The following is a 19,134-nucleotide window of genomic DNA, read 5'->3' on the forward strand; positions in this document are numbered from 1 at the left end:
AGTGTAACAATATGCTGAAACAATATGTTCCTTATTCACCAGATAAAATCAATCCTAAAACACACAGGTTGTTTTGTTTGTCTTTGCTTGTTTCTTTTTTTAATTTTTTTTTAGGTTTTAAATGGTCAAGCACCACGTTATCTAACAAAACTCTTGTATCTTAAGACTCCAGTTAGAGCATTGAATCCAGATGCTGCTCGATGTTCCGAGAAGTCCAAACATGAACAATGCTGACCGAGCCTTCGCAATGGTTGCCCCCTTTAAAACAGCCTCAACTATAGAAAACTTAAAGTCACTACTGAAGACCCATCTCTTTTCACTGGCTTATGATTGATTTGAGCTCAACACCTTGACTTTATTTTCTGTTGTGCTGCAATATGTTCTTTATTATGTTTACTGTTCTGTTCTGTTTTTACTGCTGTTTGCTTCTGTGTTGATCTGTTTTGGTCTTTTATGCCTGTTAAGTATTTTGGTCGACTGCAATTCTTTTTAAATGTGCTCTACAAATAAAGTTTGACTTGACTTGACAAAGGTTCTGTGCTGAAACCCAATTTAATAGACTATTCAGAATGTTCTATTTTATTCTTCCTGACCTCCTGATGGTGGTGCCTTCATGTTGGTATACCAACAAATTCACTTGTGACCATGCAATGACAAAGGGCACACATCCCAGTACAAAATCCCAATGTCTTCTGCAAATCAGCTTCCTCTATGTTCTTGTAATGGAAGAAGCTGAAAAGAGATCAGTTTTGTGTGCTGACATTGCTGGATCAGCACATTTGGTGTCCTAGCCAGGCTTCCTCTGGTCCAGCCTCTCACTCCCACCCCCAGTAAAAACTATTTATTATTATTATTATTAGCATTAGTATTAGCACTATTAGCATTAGCAATATGGTTCTCATATCAATTGACCGCTACATGGCCATTTGTGACCCCATGTTTTCCTCCACCAGAGTCACTCTGAAAAGAGTTCAACTCTGCATTTGTCTATCTTGGATATCTTCTCTCATTAACAGTTTTTGGATGCTGAGGGATTTCTTGAAACAGCCAGGCAGGTATAACTCCTGTTATGGAGAGTGTGTAATTGTACTTAATTATATTGAAGTAGCTGTTGACCTTGTTGTGGCCTTTGTGAGCCCTGTCCTTGTCATCGTAGTTTTGTATATGAGAGTGTTTGTGGTAGTCCTGTCTCAGGCTCGTACCATGCGCTCCCAAACTGCAGCTGATACACTTCAGCGTTCAAAGCCAATAACTGTGAAGAAATCTGAGATGAAAGCAGCCAGGACTCTTGGTATTGTTGTAGTTGTGTTTATTGTGTTCAACTGTCCATATTATTGTTTCACTGTTGCAGCTGAAAACAACTTTTTAGGGGTGTCATCTGAAAACATTGAACTTTGGCTGTTGTATTTTAATTCCTGTCTAAACCCTGTGATCTATGTATTTTTCTATCCCTGGTTCAGGAAAGCTATTAAACACATTGTAACACTTCAGATACTGAAGCCTGGCTCCTCTGAGGCTAACATAATGTAGAGACAGACTGTGACAGAGAGACTAAAACCATTGTCTTCCTCTGAATTATTTATATTTAATTTGTTACTACACTGAATGTACAAAACATAAAGTCAGGGCAAATATATTATATCTAGAGAAAAAACAAGTGAATATCAAAAGAGTCTTGGAAGAATAAGCAGTGTTAATAAAATCTTCATTACCAATCACCAATCTGTACACATTACAGAGTTATTGTATTAATGTTTTCTCAATAATGACAGATACAAGCATAAAATGGAACCTGTGAAACAACATTTGCACTAGTTGTACCACAATACATTTTTGCATTGTTTGTTTTGTTTACACAATTTTGCAATTACATAAATACACCATGACCATTTAAACACACACACACACACACATACACACACACACACAAACAGGGTTTGACATTAGAATGAATGGTGGACATAAAATCAATTCTTTGGCTTATGACAGGATTAAAGCTGGTGGTGTTCGAAGCAAATTAGTCACTCAAATAATAAGTAAAAATTATTGATCATGTTTCAGAACGAGGCAGGCAACTTCAACAGTATAAAGGGAAAACAATTTATTTTCAGCAAATTTTCAGCTAATATAAGATGACTGATTTCAGTGACCGAAAGACAAGAATAATATTTCCACTGTCATAAAAAACTGCTCTTCTGTAAAACAACTTGGTGACAATATGCTAAAAAATCCGTTCTTCATTTACCAGATAAAAACAACATGTCCATCTTAGAACTGATTTTAAGATTTTATTGCTTGTTTTTAAGGTTTAAAATATTCTGGTACCACCTTATGTAGCAGAACTCTTTTAGCTTCACACTCCAGTTAGAGCACTGAGGTCAACCGATAAGATGCTCCTGGATGTTCCCAGAAGTAGACACATTCACAGTGGTTGCCCCTAAACTCTGCAATAGTCTACCTATTGAATTAAAAACTGCCCCAACTGTAGAAACCTCAAGTCACTACTGAAGACTCATCTCTTCTCAGTGGCTTATGATTGATTTGTGCTTGACACTTTGACTTTATTTTCTGTTGTGCTGCAGTGTTCTCTATTATCTTTATTGTTCTCTTCTGTTAATACTGCTGTTTACTCTGATCTGTTTTGGTCTTTTATGCCTGTTAAGCACTTTGGTCAACTGCAGTTGTTTTTAAATGTGATCTACAAATAAAGTTTGACTTGACAAAAGTTCTGTGATAAAACACTGTTTAGTAAAGAGACTTTTCAGAATTTTCCATTTCATTGCTCCTGATGGTTTTTGCCTTAGCACTAGATATTTTTATGTTGCATATGTGCAGGTCAAGTGATTATACCAAAAAAGTCACTTCTGACTATGCAATGACATGGGGCGCATGCCCCACCACATCCCTAATGTGATCTGGTTTTTCTATGTTCTTGCGATTGAAGAAGGTGAAAGTAGCTCAATTTGATTTGTTGACACTGCTGGACATAGCTCATTTGGTGCCCTAAGCAGGCTTCCCCTGGCCCAGTCCCACATCCCAACATCCCCACAAAGACTATGCCATTAGGGCCCGAGCACCAGGCAGTGCTCAGGTAGTTTGATTCCTTACCCCAGTCCCACAGTTTGACAAAAACTAAGCTTTGAGTAACTTCTGATGTCAAGGGTGTTGGATGGTGCAGATATCACCCTTGGAAGTGGCCAAAAATGCACACACAAAAAAATGACACATTCAAGTAAAAATAACTGACTTCTATTAAGTTTAGGATATGGTTTCAAAAGACTTTTTTTGCACATTTTGGGATGTCACATGTGCCTACCAAGTTTCATACAAGTAGGTGAAACCAGCTTTCAGGGCTGCTTTGTAAGAAAAATTGTGGGGAGTGCTACTGAGCCATTTTTTTGCACCTGAGCATGAGATTCCTAAAATATCAAATTATTTAAAAGTGATGGTGTGTGTGCAAATTTTTATGACTTTTCAAGCACCTTTAGCCCCTTGAAAATGAGATTCATTTGGAAGAAGAAGAAGAACAACAACAACAACAACAACAAGATGACGTGAAGCTTAAAGCAGTGATAAATGGGCTGTTGCACACATTGGCGTCCTGTGTGTAAATCTGAAGCTTAAGCTAACTTATAAAGTGTATTATATTTTTAAGTTTGTTGACACTATGCACATAAGACAAGCATTGCAATATTTAAAGTAGACAAATAAGTATTATAAAGATGCAGAGTTTAATGAAGCTTGGCTAAATTAATTTTGGAGTGAACAAGATGAGGTTTTAGGAAATCAGGATGATACTAATGTAGAAAGTGGTGAAGCATCTATACATGTAGCTGAAGATGAGCTTTTGCATGATAGACAGCAATATTGTATGTTCCAGGATATGTGTATCTGCTGAGATTGGTCAGGAATCACTGGATATTATTTTGATAATGTATAGAATGTGGCACCAGCTGAAGGGAATAATCCTGTTAAATTGCTTTCTGATCATACAAACAAAGCCAAATGCTCTCCAGTGTTGTTTCCACAGGGGTGTTATACATACCATGATAGTAGACCATATTGATTGATATTGTTGCATTATTTCAATAATAGGATTCTGCATGCTGGTGGCAGGTTTGCACAAAATCAATCAATCAATCAATCAATCAATCAATTAATTCAATCAATGTAGAGTATATCCCTTTTGCTCAGTACATGTCTGAGATTGAACAGGTTGTGTGGAATGTATCCATAGCACTATGAAAATGAAAAGGGCGTTGTACATGCAAAAAGGGAAGTGATGATCTGCTGAAGAATGAGGGATCTTTCCTAAACCCATTAGAAGAACACCCTCTTTTTGGCAGGGTGCAAAGCCAAACCTATTAGCTTGTCTTCGTCAGCTTGGTGTCCCTACATGATTTTGTTTGTTTTCTTCCACTAGTACTTGTTGGAAAAAGGTTCTTTATTGTATTTTAAAACAGGAAGATAGAGCACAGACAATTGAAGACTTAGAGTGGGCAGACAGATGTGACTGTCATGGGAGATTTCAATAATGACATTATAAAAAGGGTATAGTCTGGTTGTGAAACAACCCACTACAGAAATGAAGGTAAAATAATTGATCACGTGTACGTTAAATCAGTACATTATGATGTAGAATGGGTGGTGTTGCCGACATATTTCAGTGATCATAAGGGGATTGTTTGCTCTTTTTCTTGCAGATCTATTAATAGTGATGAGGGAGATTAACTTTAGGCTTGTAACAGCTATAATGTAACTCATGTTTAGCTTTGGTTGGCAACAGAGGCAAAAAGATGTTTTACATGCTAAAGCATGAAATTTCTGGCCATTACAAGGTGTCATACTTTAACCATTCTCGAAACCCATCGGCTGTATTCGGCGCCTGACGATACAGCCTCTGGGGGCAGACCCCCAATTTTTTGGCATTCCGGTTTGATTTGGGCGGAGGAGGCGAATTTCCGTTTCCGACATCCATTTATATATAAGTAAATATACTGAACCATTGCGATGGATTCAGAGTTTGCGGTAATGCCAATTATGTTCCGCCTCGTCAGTTCACCGCACGGACCGTTTATCCTGGCAACAACTGCACCCGGCTCAAACGTGATTGGTCAGTATCACAAGGACTACAAACAGCCTACAACCGGAAACCAGGGCTCTTCCACTCTTCTGCCGGAGGCAAGATCTCCAGGGTTTGCCTACAGACTCTACATTCACTGAATGTAGAGTCTGTCTATAGAAACTATACTTTAACAAACTCCTCCAAGAGATTTGATCTGTGTAATGGGTGAGTGTTGGACCCAAAAGCAGCACTGAAGACAGGCAGAATAGTTTATAATGAGCTTTAATGCATGGCTTTGATAAGTACAAAGAGAGCAAACTGGAGAGTCAACATCCAGATTCAGATCTTTCTGAGAAGCTGTTTCAGTCCGAGGCTCTTGGTGCAGAACGCCAAAGCCAAAGCAACACCAGAGCTACTGTGCGTGGTTTTGGAACTCAAAGCATACGTGGAGGCCACAGCCATTTTACATCAGTCTTACAAATTTAATTTGCTATGAAGGTTCTATGAATCAACCTCAATCAAAACGGACTTACTAATTGGATTGTGGATGTAATTCTTCATGCTTATGGGTCTCAAGGCCTAGTGGTGTGAGATGTCACAATGCAGGAAAAAAAGAGTGTTTAACGCATAATACTTCCTGGGGAAGGACCTTAAACTCCATGTTTAATATGTTGTCCCCCAGTGTTGAAATAAAACCTACATCCTTGCCTCATGACTTTGCTAAGGCAGCGCTGCATCACTTTTGCCTGGTACTGTACATCTGTTAATTGATAGTTACTGAGCTCTGGCAGCTTTCTGATCAAAGCCTTTTGTTGATGGCCATGGAGGAGGCTGAACTCTGCTTTCCACAAGTCAACACCTCCTGCAGGAAGACAAATCGTCCTCACTGGGAGGCCACACACAGTTACAGTGTGCTGTCTTTCATCACTATGCTCACCGTGGTTCTTAACCTGCTGGTCATCATCTCTATCTCCCACTTCAGGCAGAGATACACTTTTCTGCTTGGCTTACAAAGTGTTTATTCTTTGGTTACAGTTACATGAAGAAATGGCTTTGAGTTCTGCAGCATGATGTCACATTTAAGTTGACCAACCTCCTCTTCCTCCTCTCTCTGGCTGTTGCGGACTTCATTGTGGGTTTCCTGCAGATGCCAGGTGAAATCCTCCTCTATCGAGGTTGTTGGGATCTAGGTGACTCATTATGTAATGTAAATTACTTTTTAGGTTTCCTCTCTGTCAGTGCATCAGTAGGAAACATGGTGCTCTTATCAGCTGACCGCTACATTGCTATTTGTGACCCCATGTTTTACTCCATCAAAGTCACTGTGAAAAGAGTTCGACTCTGCATTTGTCTCTGTTTGTTATTGTCTGCTGTTCACAGCAGTTGGATGCTGAGGGATTTCTTGAAACAGCCAGGCAGGTATAACTCCTGTTATGGAGAGTGTGTAATTGTAGTTAATTATATTGAAGGAGCTGTTGACCTTGTTGTGACCTTTTTTGCTCCCATTCTTGTCATCATAGTTTTGTATATGAGAGTGTTTGTGGTGGCTGTGACTCAGGCTCGTGCCATGCACTCCTACATTACAGCGGTCAAAGCACAACGTTCAAAGAAAATAACTGCCAAGAAATCTGAGATGAAAGCAGCCAGAACTCTTGGTATTGTTGTAGTTGTGTTTCTTGTGTGCTTCTCTCCTTATTATTGTTTAAGTGTTGCAGCTGAGAACAACTTGGTAGGGGTGTCAACTGCAGTAATTCAAATTTGGCTGATGTATTTTAATTCCTGTCTAAACCCTGTGATCTATGCCTTTTTCTACCCCTGGTTCAGGAAAGCTATTAAACACATTGTTACATTTTGGATACTAAAGCCTGGCTCCTCTGAGGCTAACATAGTGTAGAGACAGACTGTGACAGAAAGACTAAAACTATTCAAAAGGACTGAATATCAAAGGAGAAAAAGAACTGGATCTATAAGCAGAATCAATTAAATCATTGTTATCAATCCCTAATCTTAACACATTATAGAATTACAGCACTAGTCTTCTCTCATAAATTGACAAGTATTAGTTTATGAGGGATACTTTTGAAACAGCATTTGTACCACAACATATTTGTGCATGTTTTAAATACAATTTTGTTTTCACAAACACACAAATACAAAGGTCATTGTGACCATAAAAATGACACAGCAGTGTTTGATGTAAGAGTGTGACACAAAATCACTTGCTAAGTAACATATTATGTTGGACATCATGTGAAAGTTAGTCTTAATAAAAACAAACTGAAATAAAAACAATAGCAAACAATGCTTTAGTTGGAGATTTCTCTACGTTAATGATAGGATTGAAGCTTGTGGTGTTTTGTACAAATTACTCACTCAAATAATCAGTCAAATTTATTGATCATGTTTAACAACCAGGCAGGTAACTTCAACAGCATGAAGAGAAAACAGTTCATTTTTCATGTGGGTTGGTTCACATACTCAGAATAAATGAGCCATGATAATGCTCATACATGTTCAGATTATTTTAACTAATAAAAGATTGTTGAATTCAGTAACCCAAATTCATGAACAATATTTCCACTGTCGTAGAAAACTGTCTACGTATGTCTAAATCACCAAACTTTGCACAAAGGTCCAGTCCCATGCCAGATTGCCTCAGCTGCAAAAACAGGCCAATAGTGCTGATGGTGGCGCTACAGCAAGCCTCTAAAGTTCAAAATTTTGAAAATTCACAACAAATCAATCACATGTGCTACAGATTTGCGACTTTCACCAAAATGCATACATTTAAACCTATTAAAATTATGAAGATTTTTTTTTTTTCAAAAACTGTAAAGCTTATTAAACCTATCTCCTCCCACAATTTTTGCTCAATTGACACCAAACTTGCTACAGAGCATCTTTAGGCTGTCCTACAAAAACTTTGTTTCTCAGGTTTTAATAAAATGAATAAACTTAAACTTAAACTGAATAAACTTAAACTTTTTTGATTTATCAAAAATTGAGCCTAGAGTGCATCAAAATGTTTGACTGTAAACGATATTGTAAACATATACATGCAAATTCTTGCTAAATACTTTTTCAATGTTCATGAAAAAATGACAAAATTCTAGAGTCATGGTAGATGATGTGTGGCAAATTTCAGAATTTTATCTCTAAAACTGAATTTTTGACAGCATTTTGAATTTTGCTCTAATGTGAACAATTGGAGTCAATGCAAAAATGACATTTCTAAACATCAGTTTTTCACTTATGGAGCCAATAAATCATTGTTAAAAACAAATTACCAACATCTCCATGCTGTCTAGATGCAATATGTGTATTTTAGGATTTTTGTCTTAATAACTGAATTTTTGACAGCCATTTGAAATCTGCCTTTACACACTAACAGCTGCTGTCTTGCACACAGGTGACTGGCTCAATCAATTTGTGAAGCTACATGTGACATTTCTGTTTGCCAATTAGCTCAGTGAGATAGAGGATGGTTCTTGGTGTTGAAGATTGTGAGTTCAAGCCTCAGCTCATGCAACATTTCCATATGAGAAATTTACCCAAACTTTTCATGAAGGTCCAGTCCCATGCCAGATGTCCTCAACTGGAAACACAAGACAATAGTCCTGATGGTGGCGCTACAGCAGCCTCTAAATTTCAAACCTTTGAAAATTCATAACAAATCAACCATATGTGCTACAGCTTTGGAACTTTCACTTTGAAATTTGCTTTTCCATGGCATGGATGGCTACTGTCTGGCACCCTGATGCTTGGCTTAGTCAATTTGTGAAGACACACATGAACTGTCACTTGCCAATTAGCTCAGTGAGATAGAAGATGGACATCAGTCTTAGAAGTTGTGAGTTCAAGCCTCAGCTAAGGCAGAATGGACATTCTAATGTGAAAGTCCTATGTTCAGACATCATGTAAGCTGTAATGGTGCATTTACAATTTTACAAATAGGCCCATCTCTGCTATGAATCATTTCATTATTGATTAGCATTCCAGTTATTTTCTATATCAAATGTTTGTCTATAAAATTATGTAAAATTCATATTACCTTTCCCCAGTTCCAATCTGGCATCCACAAACATCTCACTTTGTCTGACTAAAGGTCCAACACCATGATAAAGCAAGATTTGATGAGGATATCCTCATATCTGCGAAGGTAACTCCAACACTTATGCCTGAAACAATCAATCCATCATGAAATAGTTGTGGGTTAATTATGTGTTTGACTTATTGATTTATTGACTAATCACTGCAACTGCAGAATTCTTATAATGAGCTAGAAGAAGTTTTAAACACATATATACCGCAGAGTTGTCTCTTGCTAATTAGCTCAGTGAGATAGAGCATAGTCTCTTATGCTTAGAATGCCACCTTTTTCTCATCTTCCTACACTCTGCTTGTTGCTCAGAATTGCCTAATTTTGCCTAAAATTGCCCGGCTCTGACCATTGCTGCGCAGCATCTATAATTTACATTTATTTCCTTGTGCAACAAAAGCATATGATGAGGTTTATAAAAATACTTTATTTATTAACCTTTATTTAACCAGGAAGATCCCATTGAGATTAACAACCTCTTTTTCAAGGGAGACCTGGCCAAGAAAGGCAGCAGCAAGTACGAAGCACAATTACAAATTACACAGATAAAACACAAACAAATAGGATCGCATTTACAAGCAGATTATGAAAAACAAATACATGTAGTGGAGTTGGCCTCAAATATTCTTAGTTTGGATTTAAAGGCGCTCAAAGAAATTAACCCTGTTAGTTTCCAGTCATTTTGCAACATATTCCATGCTGAAGGTGCAGAGTAGACAAAAGCCTTTTTGCCCAATTCAGTGCGGGCATATGGAACAGAAAGCAACAAGTAGTCTTGTGAACGAAAGGAGTAAGGACCAGCACTTCTCTGTGCAATTAAGGAACAAATGTAGGAAGGCAGTAGACCAAGTAATGCCTTATATATAAAAGTATACCAATGACTGAGCCTTCGGGTGGCCAGAGCAGCCCATCCAACCCGAGAGTATAACTCACAGTGGTGTGTCAATGGTTTACAATTCGTAATGAACCTCAGAGAAGCGTGATAGACAGTGTCAACCATATGAAGACATTTAGCAGACGCATTCATATATAAAACATCACCATAATCCAACACTGGTAAAAAGGTAGCAGCAACAACAAGTCGCATTAAAAGAAAAACATAGCTTATTTCGAAAGTAAAAACCCAGTTTTATCCTCAGCTTCTTCATTAGTTTCTCTATATGTGGCTTGAAAGTGAGGGAGGCATCGATCAAAACACCCAGGCATTTATACTCGTGAACCACCTCTATTTCATTTTCCTCAAGAGTGGTCACTGAGGGGATAATTTGTGGCCTCTTCCTAGAATTAGAGAACAGGATAAGCTTAGTCTTGTCTGCGTTGAGAACAAGTTTCAGCTGAAGTAATGAGTGCTGGACAGCAACAAAGGCTTTCTGCAGGGATTCAATAGCCTGAACAAGAGTTGATCCACAGCAGTAAATAATTGTGTCATCAGCATAGAAATGCAAATTAGCATTTGTCACATTTATACCCAAATCATTGATATAAATAATGAATAAAAGGGGACCTAATACAAAACCCTGCGGCATCCTCTCGTGGACAGTAACAATATCAGAACACAGGCCATCATATTTAATGCACTGAGTCCTATTACTGAGATAGATGGTGAACCAAGTAACTGCTTGCTCCAAGAGTCCTGATTGCAAGAGTCTAAGTTTTAAAATATCGTGGTCAACTGTGTCAAACACTTTCGACAAATCAATGAAAAGAGATGCACAGTGTTGTTTCTTGTCAAGTGCAACAGAAATGTCATTTACCACATAGTAAACAACATTTACATGCAGAGCACACAGCAGGCCCCTTGGTGAAAGTCTGGCATCAGTTGGATCCGTCCAACTCCCCTCCAATCCATCCTTGGGGGGCATTCCACTTCCTTATACTATTCTTTTACTGACGGCGTTACAAACGGCCACTGGGAAGTGTGTTTCATAGCTCCATAAAAGGTGCCTTTGTGCAGCAGTATCTTGTGCAGACATCCACTGATATAGTACCAGTATTTGACAATTTCGGTTGGTGACCACTGCGTCAACAACTGCCACCACCTGCAGCATATTATACTGCTGAGAAAGTGTCTTTGTGCATCTTATCTTACTATATAATGACAAAAACTCTATCTGTGGGTGTGCGTGTGTCTGTCTGTGTGTCTGTTCCACATTTTTCCCCTCACTGACTTGGTCAATCCATGTGAAATTTGGCACAGTGGTAGAGGGTCATGGGAGGATGCAAATGAAGCACTATTGCATCAATTGGCCAAAGGGGAGCACTATAGCAACTGATTGGAATTGCAAATTTTGAATGGACATACCTCATGCCCCGTATGTCGTTGTTACAAACAATGGTGGAGATCCAAGTGCAGGACACGGAGAGGGGTGTTGTTGATATAAGGTCTTTTATTGTAGGGGGGGGGGGGGGTATTGGATGGAGGGCTGATGGCAAGGGCAAGGAGATCCATAGTAGATGAAGGCAGCAGTGATGTGGAGAGGCGGACATGCAGGTAAGTGGCTGGCAGCTGGATGAGCAGGTGATGGATCTGCAGCAGAGGAGTAAATTAAGTTAAGCACTGAAAAGTCACAGAGAAGCAAAGCTTTAGAACACTACAGATTTGGCCTGAAGCGTACTACCGCATGATATGCTGATGGTTTGCAGGTGACTGGCTTGGAACAGGTGTGTCAGATCAGCAGTGACCAGGGAGCCGGAAGCAGAGGAGCGCCACGCCCACCACACAGACACAGACACAGAGAAACAGACAGAGGAGCACAGGGGACACAAGGGTAGGGGAAACACGAGGAAAAAACTTCAGGCTAGGCTGTGGCTGCAACAGTCGTAGAGACATGAAACTTTGCACAGAGATGCCTCTCCTCACGAGGAACACATTTGCCTCAAGAACCCATAACTTCCGCTTATATAGATTTTCCGCCATTTTGAATTTTTTGAAAAACACTTCAAATGGATCTCTTCCAAGGAAGTCTGAGCAATCTGCATGAAACTGGGTGAACATAATCTAGGGACCAATATCTAAAGTTCCCTCTTGGCAAAAGTTGGAAAACTTACTAAAACTGAGCTTCTATAAGGCAATGAATATTGCGGAGGGCGTGGCTCATCACATAAAGGTGTATAACATCTCAAGGGTTTCACCCATCACCACGCAACTTTGTAGGCATATGACCACACATAATCTGAGGGGACCCCTCCATTATTGACCCCATCAAACAAAATGGGGGCGCTAGAGAGCTCATTTCTTATCTAGGCCTAATCGCCATATGGATTTTTACTAAATTTGGTAGATATGTAGAACAGGATGCCTCAAGCTTATATTTGACAGGACAGTGAAACATGACAGGAAGGATGGGAGAGAGAGCAAGAAAGACATGCAGCAAAGAACAAAGGCCGGATTCCAACCCCCACTGCTGCAACAAGAGCTAGCCACACCTTTCCCATGTGAATTACCAGTGCGCCCCACTTTTAAGTCAATACAACATATAAACACTTTAACTATCTGCCTAACTATCAACTATAACTATCAACGTGCTACCTCAACTACTAATGTACAGTTTTAGCCCACTAACTATCCCACTAATGCCAATGGTACTACTGTACTTTCAATAAAGCAATCGCACTATCAAATTCACAAAGACTCTGTCTGAATACATTGCTCTTCTAAATGGCTTCACTTGACTATTTAATCTGCAATTTCCTATGACCTGTATCCCAAACACACACCATGTGAAACTGTACATGGGCAGCTGTGCACTCAATGGGTATGGACTAGTCAGTATTTAACACCCAAATCACTGACAAAGCAGAGGCAACATGATGAGCTTGATTGAGAACAAGCTGAAAAAAAATGAATTCTATCACTAAATAAAACTATTTGAAATAAATTACAAAAAGCTCTGAGCACACTGGTGTGTGTTGTCTGCTTTATTCTATGTGTTTTAAACAATTGACTGATGACTCACTATGCGTATTAACAGCTCTAGTTGTGCTGGGGTGCATTCATGTACTGTGGGGACATCTGAAGATAAGATAGCTAGACAAACATTGGCTGTTGGGACATAAAAAGCTGGTGATTTCACTTAATTGGTTGAAACCTGACCATGTGTTATGTATCACTGTTTTTATTTTTTGATAGTTTTGAATACAAGGTTGTGTGGCAACTCACGCTCAGGTTTTTGACACATCAGCAAATCATTGCATCATGTGGCCCACAACGCACAATGGTCACTGTGCATGACAACATTCAGGTGTACTGGGAGCCAGACTCAGAGTATGACATAGTCACCTTTGACCTACTGAATAGATGGAATTAGCATATGGGAGGTGAGAAAAGAGATAAAATTAGCTGCACATCAGAGAAACAGGAGGACCTGCTGAGCTCTGGCAGCTTTCTAATCAAAGCCCTGTCAGTGGCCATGGAGGAGGCTGAACTCTGCTTTCCCCAAGTCAACACCTCCTGCAGGAAGACAAGTCGCCCTCACTTGGAGGCCACAGTCACTCTCAGTGTGCTGTCCTGTATCACTATGCTCACTATGGTTCTTAACCTGCTGGTCATCACCTCTATCTCCCACTTCAGGCAGAGATACACTTTTTTGCTTGGCTTACAAAGTGTTTATTCTTTGATTACAGTTGCATGAAGAAATGGCTTTGAGTTCTGCAGCATGATGTCACATTTAAGCTGATGATAACATTGATTATGGTGCTGTTGAGATGTGTTACTGAAACAATTAGTGATGATTTCACACATTTCAGGCTGCTGCACATCCACTAACCTTCTCCTCATGTTCATAAGTAGTGCATAAGAGTAATGTTCTCTTGTTTAGGCCTTTCATTACTGCATACTGGTTATTTGCAAATGTGTTTACATCTACACTACTGTGTTATATTTAGGCCTTATTGTTATAGGACAATTCATAGTCCTCGTATCATAACTGCTAATAACTCTTATTTCAACACATACATATAACAAGTGTATTCAGTGTTGTTGTTTTCCCGTTTCAGGCAGCTTCACACCACCACCAACTTCGTCCTCCTGTCTCTGGCTGTTGCTGACTTCATTGTCGGTTTGGTGCTAATGCCAGCTGAAATCATCGTCTACAGAGGTTGTTGGATTCTGGGTGACATAATGTGTGTTGTGTATTACTTTTCAGCTTTCTTTGCTGTCAGTGCATCAGTAGGAAACATGGTTCTCATATCAGCTGACCGCTACATTGCTATTTGTGACCCCATGTTTTACTCCATCAAAGTCACTGTGAAAAGAGTTCAACTCTGCATTTGTCTGTGTTGGATATTTTCTGCTGTTCACAGCAGTTGGATGCCGAGGGATTTATTGAAACAGCCAGGCAGGTATAACTCCTGTTATGGAGAGTGTGTAATTGTAGTTAATTATATTGATGGAGCTGTTGACCTTGTTGTGACCTTTTTGGGCCCCTTTCTTGTCATCATAATTTTGTATATCAGAGTGTTTGTGGTGGCTGTGTCTCAGGCTCGTGCCATGCGCTCCCAAACTGCAGCTGATACACTTCAGCGTTCAAATACAGTAACTGCTAAGAAATCTGAGATGAAAGCAGCCAGAACTCTTGGTATTGTTGTAGTTGTGTTTATTGTGTGCAACTGTCCATATTATTGTTTCACTGTTGCAGCTGAGAACAACTTGGTTGGGGCGCCATCTGGAAAAATTGAACTTTGGCTGATGTGTTTTAATTCTTGTCTCAACCCTGTGATATATGTCTTTTTCTATCCCTGGTTCAGGAAAGCTATTAAACACATTGTATCACTTCAGATACTGAAGCCTAGCTCCTCTGAGGCTAACATAGTGTAGAGACAGACTGTGACAGAGAGACTAAAACTATTCTCTCCCTCTGATGTGGAAATTATTTAAGTTGTCACTACACTGAATGTACACAACCTAAAGTCAGAGAAAACAACTGAATATTAAAAAAGTAATGGATGGAATAAGCAGTATCTTCAAATCTGCATTACTAATCATTAATCTGTACAAATTACAGAATTATAATATTAATCTTCCTTCATTAATTCACAAATACAAATTTAAAAGGGTAAACCTGTGAAACCACATTTGCACTAGTTCTTCCACGATACATTTGTGCATAGATTTTACATTTTGTCTTGTTTTGTTTTAGTTTTGTTTATACAAATGCACAGTTACATAAATACACTGTGACCATAATAGGAACACAACAGGGTTTGATATTAGAGTATATGTTTGACACAAAATCAGTTCTTTACTATGAAACATCACTAGCATCAATCCTATCGCAAGCCAAAGTAATAACTAAAATAATCAGTCAGATTTATTGATCATGTTCAACAACCAGGCAGGCAACTTCAACAGCATGAAGGGAAAACAGTTCATTTTTCATGTGGGTTGATCCACATACTCAGAATAAATGAGTCATGATAATGCTCATACATGTTCAGATTATTTTAGCTAATATAAGATTGTTGAATTCAGTAACCCAAATTCATGAACAACATTTCCACTGTCATAAAATAACTGTTTGTTGTATAAAATAACTTGGTGACAATATGCCATACAAATCTGCTCTAAAAACCCTGACAAAGGCTGTGTACTAAAACAGTTTAATAAAGAGACTTTACAGAATATATTGCACTGGGTGTTTCTATGTCACATATATGCAGGTCAAGTTGTTATACCCACAAAGTCACCTGCCTCAGTACAAAACCCCAACGCCATCACCCAAATTTGCTACCTCTGTTGTTGCAATAAAGAAGCTGAGAGTAAGTCAATTTGGCTTGTCAACAGTGCCGTACCTTGCACTTTTGGTGCTGTGGGCAAGAGAGGACTGCTACTGTAAGATAGCCCTTTTTGTGTATTTGTGAGTGTTTGAGGCACCTAGCCTCAGCCTAGGTTGTGTGTAGGACATTAGCACAGTGTTTCCATTCTGACTTTCAGTGTTTATAGCACATGCATGCCTTTAACTCTTGTATAACCTTACCAGATTTCTTGTGGAAAACTTTAGGAAGTTATAAAACAATGGCACTGGTAGATCTGAGGGTTCTTGTTGGGATATAAAATAAAAGGCAGTTGCTGATGCATGAAAGTGTTATCTAAGAAACCTTGCACAATCTAAGTAAAAAGGACTCAGAAATCACTTCTAAAAGATACAGGTAGCCAGTGCATTGATGCAAGGACAGCTGTTGTGTGATCAGGGGCGAAAATCCCATTTCATAGTTGGGGGGGACAATAAACAGTAAAATTTTAGAGAATAATTCCAGGGGGGGACAAGGAAAAAAAAATTGTAGCCTGTCTTTTATATAGCATCTTTTACTGCAATTTGACACTTTAATCTTCTCTCTATCTCTCCAACAGGCAGAGTGAATATCTATACTTATGAGAAATGACTTAACAACTAAACATTTCCTGCAATTAAACTGGTAAACTGGTTTATAAACAGTGTGCTGTGAGATCTGCCGCTGTGCACCTCACAGCTGTGCGTAATAGTCGCGCGTAATGACCGCTCCTCGTCTGCACGTCTTTCATGTTTCTTACTGACAGGTGGAGAGCCTACAGACAGGTACCCCTTAGTTATGCTCCATCACAAACGTGTATAATAATCGCGCGTAACGACCGCTCCTCGGCGGTTAGACTGCACGTCTTTCATGTTTGTCTCACTGACAGGTGGAGAGCCTACAGACAGGTACCCATTAGCTACGAGCCGCTCCACCACTGACTGCTCTTGTCCGGTCCTCTCCCTCTTCTTTCTCTCCTGTCCTCTCTGACTATCACTAAACTCTGAACTTAATCATTAGCTTTTAGCTTAGCAGGACTCGTAATTGAGTAGGCTTTTGAACAATGCAGGAGAAATGTTGCAGTCAGTCTATATTATCAGCCTGGGCCTGGGGCTTGTTGTAACAGTAAATGGGATGTGTTGTAACTTGTGTAAGTTAAACTGTGTCTGTGTGAGTGAACATCTTACCCACCCTGAGATGCACGATGTGGGCAGCGGGTCCAGCCACACGCTGCTGCTGCCAAGCAGCCCCGCCCGTTGGAAAGAGTGTGGGATATACCACTACTAGGAATGGAAGGGGGGGGGGGGGGGACGACTAAATCTTTTAAGATTTAAATAGCACATTATTGCGCGATTATAATGAGCACCGCTTACATTGTGCTGTCAATAAATACTACTGCATTGTTCAAAAATTATTAATTGTGTCTCAAATTATTATCTTTTCTGAAGGGGGAGTCATGTCCCCCCTGTCCCCCCCAGGATTTTCGCCCCTGTGTGTGATCGAGTTTTGTTTTATATTGGTAAAAATTCTGGCTGCAGCATTCTGAATTAACTGTAATTTTCTCAAATACTTTTTAGGGAGATCAGTAAAAAGAGAGTTGCAATAATCTACATGGCTTGTGATGTAAGCATGTATCTGCATTTCAGCATCGTTGTGAATTAAAAATGGCTGAAATGTGGCAGTGTTCTTCAGATGATGGTGACAAATTATGTTGCCAAGATGGGGGCATTAAATAAGAAAAAAGAATAGGACCTAAAATGCTTCCTTGAGGAACACTGTATTCAATAGCAAATTTCTGAGACACATAATCACCAAAACTAACAAAAAACTAAATAAAATGTCTGACTGGTATTAACAAAACTAGTCCAGCACTGTGCCTCCTGAGAGACCAACCTATTTCTCAAGTCGATTGATTAGAATGCTATGATCAATACTATCAAAAGCAGAATTTAAATCTAACAAAAAGAGGACAGCTCCATTGTTTGAATCATTTGAAAATCTCAGGTTATTTGCTGCCTTTAATAAAGTGGTTTCAGTGCTATGGTTGGGCCACTAGCCAGACTGAAATTTATCTTATTCAGTATTAATATTCAGATGATCACGTAGTTGGTCAAATATAATATGACAAAGCCATACAATTGTGACAAAGCTTTCTGGCCGACAAACAAAACTCTGACACATGCACATCATAGACTGTAATGACTCAATGTACAACCAGAGGGGTGGATCAGATTCAAGAGGATTCTGCACTGCTGCCTGCAAGGATGGCTATGGACCCAACAATATGGAAGAGATGCAACACACTCTTACACGGTCCACCTAAAAAAGTAAGAAGGTGGACAATTTGGCTCTCTGGGTTGGCAGTCATTCTTCTGAGTTTGCCCAGGTTAAGAAGTTCCTGCTCAGTCTCCAGCCTGATAATAGGGTGCCAGCTCCTGGAGGTGATGCTGGCACAATGAACTCACTGTGCCAAATAGATGTTTTGCTATTAACTGCAGCCTTCAGCAGTGTGTTTATAGAAAAAGATGGAAGTATGCAGAGACATGGATGGGGACACAGCTTCCTGTACCTCATGCTTTTTCTCAGGGTTTCTTTGGTGGGTCATGACATGGATCAGAAGTTGGCCATGCCACAATCAAGGGAAGAATTTGGATGGCTTTAGCATGTCTGGGGTTGGATGACACTGCTGTTGCAGCAGCTCCATCAAATGCTTTATTCATGCTACAGCTGGTTGCCCTTTCAATCCTTCCTTTTAAGCCCTACATTGCGTCAGAGGTTTATTGTTTATTGTTTATTTAGATCCCCATTAGTCTTCATGGAAATGAAGACTATTCTTCCTGGGGTCCACATTAGATCAAACAAAGACAACTACAACATTATAGCATTTACACAAAGAATTACATCATTCATCCTAAATATATTAACATGATTATAGAAATTTACATAAAGTAATACAATATAAATGTTTTAACATGATCAAAAGGAATAACATACAGTCACTGCAGGTAAATATTTAACATGATTATAGAAGAGTTATAACATGATTATAGAAGAGTCACATGATTATAGAAGAGTTCTAACATGATTTTAAAAGAGTCATATGATTTTAGAAGTGTTATAACATGATTATAGAAGAGTCACATGATTATAGAAGAGTATCATGAAGCAACATGAAGTAATATGAAGTGTAATATGACGTTCA

At 39.2% G+C, this 19,134-nt stretch overlaps 2 protein-coding genes across 2 annotated transcripts; both read left to right on the forward strand.

Moving 5' to 3' along the window:
• Positions 1-5,880: 5,880 nt before the first annotated feature.
• LOC117249577 (trace amine-associated receptor 8a-like) lies at positions 5,881-6,959 on the forward strand. The gene is made up of 2 exons (XM_033615317.2): positions 5,881-6,081; positions 6,150-6,959. Exons 1-2 carry the CDS (start codon positions 5,881-5,883, stop codon positions 6,957-6,959), a joined length of 1,011 nt encoding a protein of 336 aa, XP_033471208.2.
• A 6,614-nt stretch (positions 6,960-13,573) lies between these two features.
• LOC117249561 (trace amine-associated receptor 13c-like) lies at positions 13,574-14,979 on the forward strand. Its single transcript, XM_033615293.2, has 2 exons — positions 13,574-13,734; positions 14,160-14,979. The coding sequence occupies exons 1-2, from the start codon at positions 13,574-13,576 to the stop codon at positions 14,977-14,979; spliced, it is 981 nt and encodes a 326-aa protein (XP_033471184.2).
• Positions 14,980-19,134: the final 4,155 nt, after the last annotated feature.

The sequence above is a fragment of the Epinephelus lanceolatus genome, chromosome 14 (genome assembly GCF_041903045.1).
Source record: "Epinephelus lanceolatus isolate andai-2023 chromosome 14, ASM4190304v1, whole genome shotgun sequence".
In the NCBI taxonomy this organism is placed as follows: Eukaryota; Metazoa; Chordata; class Actinopteri; order Perciformes; family Serranidae; genus Epinephelus; species Epinephelus lanceolatus.

Coding starts and splice junctions, on each gene's coding strand:
- LOC117249577 (XM_033615317.2), top strand. CDS start 5,881: ATGGCCATGGAGGAGGCTGAACTCTGCTTTCCACAAGTCAACACCTCC. Junction 6,082..6,149: donor TTCTGCTTGGCTTACAAAGT/GTTTATTCTTTG, acceptor GTCACATTTAAG/TTGACCAACCTCCTCTTCCT.
- LOC117249561 (XM_033615293.2), top strand. CDS start 13,574: ATGGAGGAGGCTGAACTCTGCTTTCCCCAAGTCAACACCTCCTGCAGG. Junction 13,735..14,159: donor ACCTCTATCTCCCACTTCAG/GCAGAGATACAC, acceptor TTCCCGTTTCAG/GCAGCTTCACACCACCACCA.